The sequence below is a fragment of the Lutjanus erythropterus genome, chromosome 17 (genome assembly GCF_056507025.1).
Source record: "Lutjanus erythropterus isolate fLutEry1 chromosome 17, fLutEry1.hap2, whole genome shotgun sequence".
Classification (NCBI taxonomy): Eukaryota; Metazoa; Chordata; class Actinopteri; order Lutjaniformes; family Lutjanidae; genus Lutjanus; species Lutjanus erythropterus.
In genome coordinates this window covers 22,271,381-22,276,261 of record NC_139333.1, presented here as the reverse complement: position 1 = coordinate 22,276,261, position 4,881 = coordinate 22,271,381, and the positions used below count along the sequence as shown (strand labels likewise).

General features: G+C 40.0%; 1 protein-coding gene across 1 annotated transcript; it reads right to left on the bottom strand.

The window, feature by feature from the left end:
- Positions 1-295: 295 nt before the first annotated feature.
- LOC146312198 (GTPase IMAP family member 8-like) lies at positions 296-4,462 on the bottom strand. Its single transcript, XM_084741469.1, has 5 exons — positions 4,347-4,462; positions 3,560-4,237; positions 2,020-2,775; positions 985-1,207; positions 296-916 (listed from the first exon to the last, which is right to left on the bottom strand). The coding sequence occupies exons 1-5, from the start codon at positions 4,369-4,371 to the stop codon at positions 763-765; spliced, it is 1,836 nt and encodes a 611-aa protein (XP_084597595.1). The 5' UTR covers positions 4,372-4,462; the 3' UTR covers positions 296-762.
- Between the last annotated feature and the right edge of the window lie 419 nt (positions 4,463-4,881).

Genomic DNA, 4,881 nt, shown 5'->3' with positions numbered 1-4,881 from the left:
TTGCAAGTGGTCACTTGAGACACATTGTAATATCAGGTGTAAACCTGTCCTCTTGTGATGGGATCACCTGGGACGCAGAATCCATAGACAATAAAGAAACAAGACCAGTCCGGTCTCACTCCCAGTTTGTCAGTTACTGACGAATGGTCACTGTCCCTCGGTGACTCATACAGATGCAGACAGTACCAGTTTACAGCCGAAACCGATGCCCTGGGCTTTTCAACTGACTTCAGTGTAAACCCAACCTAAACCTAACCAAACTGCAACCATTTCACACCATTGATCATGTGTTAAAAACAACCTCAAGCATCTTCTGCTTCAGTATCACATGTTGAGGGACAGAGACATTTCAGTATGTGATGAGTTGGGATGAGAACACATTGACAGTACCTGCCACAGCCACAACCTGTTCACCCTGCTGCCATCTGGCAAGAGATATATAAGTAACTGCTGCTGTACCACCACACTATATAGCAGCTTCCCCCCTTAGGCTTTAAGACTCCATTCAAATTAGTTTGTTTTCTTTTCTTTTCTGACTTATTATTTAATCATTCATTTGGCTATTTTTGTGTATGTTTGTTTTTGTGAGTAGCAAAAAGGGAACTAACATTTAACTGCTCTATAACCCTGTGTAGTTAATAATAAATACATGTACCTGGTACCTGAATTTATTTTTTGAAAGTGTAATTTGGCATTTGGCCAAACTTAGGTCGACTTAGTTCGACTATACCTCAGAACAGCCCTCCTTAAAGTGACTCTTTTTTAATTTAAAATGTCTTCCTCCGGTTTAGAGCTGATAGAATCTGTTCCATACCCAGATGTACCTTGGGTTGTGAACCATATTTCTACTTTCTCATTTGATTTCAGCAGCTGATCGTTGTCAGGCTCGGAGGTGGCTGCAGTAGGGAGAAAAAGAGTCAGAATGTTAAAGCAAGAAAAATCTAAACAAGACAGAAGTTACTTACACATAGGTTTTAGATTTATTCACCAGGATTGTGTCTCTTATAGGCCTGTCCCATGGCCACCTCTCGTCTGCTCCACTCTTTCTCCAGCAGTCCCCTCCATCTCTTCAGAGGGTCACAGTCTGCATTATCTTCACCGTCTACTTCAAGATCAAATCTGGTCTTAAACACATCGTCTTCATGTCGGTGCTCCATTTGTTCTTCCTCTCCTACTGAACCCTCAGAGGTTTGGTCGACATCACTCACTGGTTAGAAAATACAATAATCATGTTAGTTTATAAATTTAAGATACTACTGGAATATACAGTTAAGAAAAAATATTATACTTGATAAACCAGAATGCAATGGACCTGTAAGCCACTACCTCTTTGACCAAATTGCCTTGAACTTGATTAGTCATAAATGTGAAAGTGACCATTTCTATTTCTATTTCTAATTTCTCTCCTTTCTCACAGCAGCCATTTTGATTTGTCACAGCAGGAAAACACAGATTTACTTTTTACTTTAATTTAGGTTTTTCCAGTGAGCTAACACACAGTGTACAATATATTATATATTATATTATATATTATTATATATAATATATTGTCACTGGATACTGTTTTTAAGGTAGCATATGAGAAATTGATGTACTTTTGTTCATTTTTTGAATGTTTTAAATTCTGGCCATACTTTCCACATTTGCACCTTTAAAGACTGCCATGCTATTATCCTGTACATAACACAGCAGAAAAAAAGTGATTCAATGGATAAAATGTAATGCTTCCTGATTCATTGTTTAAATCAACTCTTGAAATTATAGTGCACAATATGGTTAACAGTAACTGATTTCACGCACAGTCCCTATATGCTCAATGCAAACCTAAATCAGATCATAATGATGACCAGAAAGCCTCTGGTGTATTGGTGTGATGTTGATAAAGTTTGATAAACTTTTTTTGTCCCACTGGGACCATCAAACATAATCACAGCAGAGCAGAATAAACTAATTATTCTGTTCTACTGTAATTGTAGTGTGTTAAATCAAATTTTTCTGGTAATGTCTCTGGATACTTACTGTTAGGGGGCATGTCTATGCTGTCACAGCTGTGGTGTTTTTCCCAGTTCTTGCGATCCCATTCGATGATAAGTTGCTCTGTGATCTCATTGGTTGCGTTCTCATCTTGGTTTTCACTCAATTTGTCACCACTGTCTTCCTGAGGCTGCGGATCGTCTGCGTCAGGGTAGGAACTGAGGTAGAACGAGCTGTTTCCTGCCACCATCTCCTCCATCTTCTCCAGCAGCTCTGTTATGTTATCGTCATCTCTGCTCATGTTGTTGATGACATGATATCTGTTTCCACATTTCTTAATTAGCCAGGTTAGAGGCTTTCCTTCACTTTCAATGTGCTGCTCAACAGTTTTGTCCCCTAGACTGTCCCCGAATGTAAACACCACGATAACATGTCTCCACACTCTCTGTCCCAGCAGCCTCATGTTGTCCTCTATGACTCTTCTTTGGTCGTCGGTAAACGACGTGTCGATCGGTATTGCCAGCAAAATGACATTTGGTGACGGCGAGCACATAGAAACCCCGTTTAAAATCTCAGACTTCAAAGCCAAAGGGGTGAACATCGCTGAGAAGAACTTCCACCATCCAGGAGTGTCCACGATGACGACATCTCGTCCAGCCACCGAGGCGCTGTGCTTTAAAGCTTTCTTCGTTCTGTCACCAGACTGGAAAACTTCAGCGTCCAAAATGCTGTTTGCAGTGGCACTCTTCCCGGAAAACACCCACCCGACCATCAAGACTCTCAGGCTGAGTGTTGGCATACCTGCATAATAACACAGCTATTAGAAATATGATACTTTTGAAGGACAATTTTTGGTTGTGTCAATTTGGGTATTAGTTTTGGTTTATTTTTTATCATTTTATGGCCTTTTCCCACTCACATTTTTGTTACATTTTATATATTTGATCCAGTTAGTTTTGGTTTCACATGCAATTATATCTTATTAAGGAACTTCACATGATGTCCTTATGTCCTGTCCTGTGCTTCTCCCCTTACAATTGATTGGCTTGTAGATGGACACACCTGGAAAATCCTTTTTGTGAGTTCTTTCCAAGAACTGAGTTCTTTTTGAGAGTAAATGTCAAATTTTTAGTTCTGATGACAGTTTCCTGCAATTGTCTGAAACTCAAAAAAACAACTTTTTGTTTGACTGAAATTTGACTGTTTGGTTCAGACCGTGGTCATGGGGAGATTTTACACTTGTAATTTTGGTTTTGATGAAACTGAAAAGTCAGAAAGTAACAAAATAATCTAAACTCAATAGTTCTACTTAATAGCTGTAACTACATTCTGGAAATGTGTGGGTGGACCTTTGTGATATTTTGTGCTTAAAAACATTTTTCCTTCTTTAACTAACTTGGAGGTCTAATTACAACTTCTCTGATTAACTGACAGCGAGTGTTTGTTGCCCCTTTGGGGCTTTTTTTTCTTGCAGTGTTCCCAGATCCTAGTAATTTCTAGTGGGAATGTTGGCCAAAACTACAAAAATAAAAAATAAATTATTTCTTTAAACATACTATTAAATACTCAAACAAACTCAGCTGACCTGTCAGGAGATTTCTGAGCTTTTGCCTTTGTTGTTGTGATTGCAGACGCAGCTCCTCAGCTTTTTTGTCCACTTCTTCCCTCTTTGCCTCAGTGTTTTGCATCAGCGTGCTGTCGGGTTCATAACAGCTGTTCTCTGCCACCATGGTGTCGATCTTCTCAAAAAGTTTTTTGACTTTCTCTTTGTTGTCTGTGCCATCATCACAAAGAAAGTGATACCTGTTGCCACAGGTCTCCAGAAGCGACTGGAGTGGTGCACCTTCCTCTCTGATGTAATCCTCAATGATTTTGTCATTCAAATGACCTCTGTGGCTGAAGACCACTATCGTGTGATCCCACACCTTCTCACCAAAAAAGTGTTGCAAGTGCTGCCTTGTTGCCCTCTTGTGCACGCTCTTGAACGGTAGTTCGGCATTAATCACCAGGATAAAACAATGCAGTCCAGGCGAGACGCTGAGAATCGCTTCTGTCTTGGAAAGTTCGGATGTGTTGCAGAGATCATATCCTCGCAGCCACCCGGGAGCTTTGACCAACGTGACTCTTCGCCCGCACACTTCTGCCTCTCCCCTCTCACAAGTTGATTTTATATCTGTGTGATCAAACGCCTGTCTTCCCAGAATGATGTTTCCAACCAGATATTTCCTTGAGCTGTTTGATCCCACGAGCACAGCGTTCAACTCTGACAGAAAGACAGTGAGAAAGAGACAGTAACATAAAAAAATGTTCAAAGACAGACAGACAGTTGATAATTTGTTCATTCAAGTATGAGAGTCACTTTATGGACTTACCTTTGACAGATGTAGCCTTCTCCATGTTTTCTGGAGGGTATAATTAACATAAAAGTCTTCTAATGGGTCTCCTTGTTGACTGTGTGACCACTGAATGTACTGCAGATCACACTTTGATTTGGTGTTGTGGAAAAATTATAGTAGACAGTTCTCCTTATTATTGCCAGACTGATGACAGCACACAAACACCTCGGTCTGCCCATAAGAGGAACCAATGACTACATTCACACTTAGTCATCATAACAAGAACCAGTACGTTATTTACCGTAAGACATGTCTGTGTATGTGTATGTGTGTCATTTAATATCTATCTCTCTCTCTCCATATTTGTACAACAATATCAAAGATATAATCATTGCTATGCTATGCAGAACAGGAAGGGGCTAACCACCAAAATCTAATCGGTGCATCCTTAAGTCCAAGTGGTCATTTGTGCCATGTTTTAACAAATTCCCTCGAGACGTTCTTGAGATGTTGCCCACAAAAATGGGATGACCTGACTTACGATAGAGTTTCTAAGATCCATGTCAGCCTT

Bases quoted from the DNA above. Each gene is read 5' to 3' on its own strand.
- LOC146312198 (XM_084741469.1), bottom strand. From the start codon at position 4,371: ATGGAGAAGGCTACATCTGTCAAAG. The intron at 4,238-4,346 runs GTAAGTCCATAA...TCTTTCTGTCAG, and splicing joins GAAGGCTACATCTGTCAAAG to AGTTGAACGCTGTGCTCGTG. The intron at 2,776-3,559 runs GTCAGCTGAGTT...GTTATTATGCAG, and splicing joins GCTCAGAAATCTCCTGACAG to GTATGCCAACACTCAGCCTG.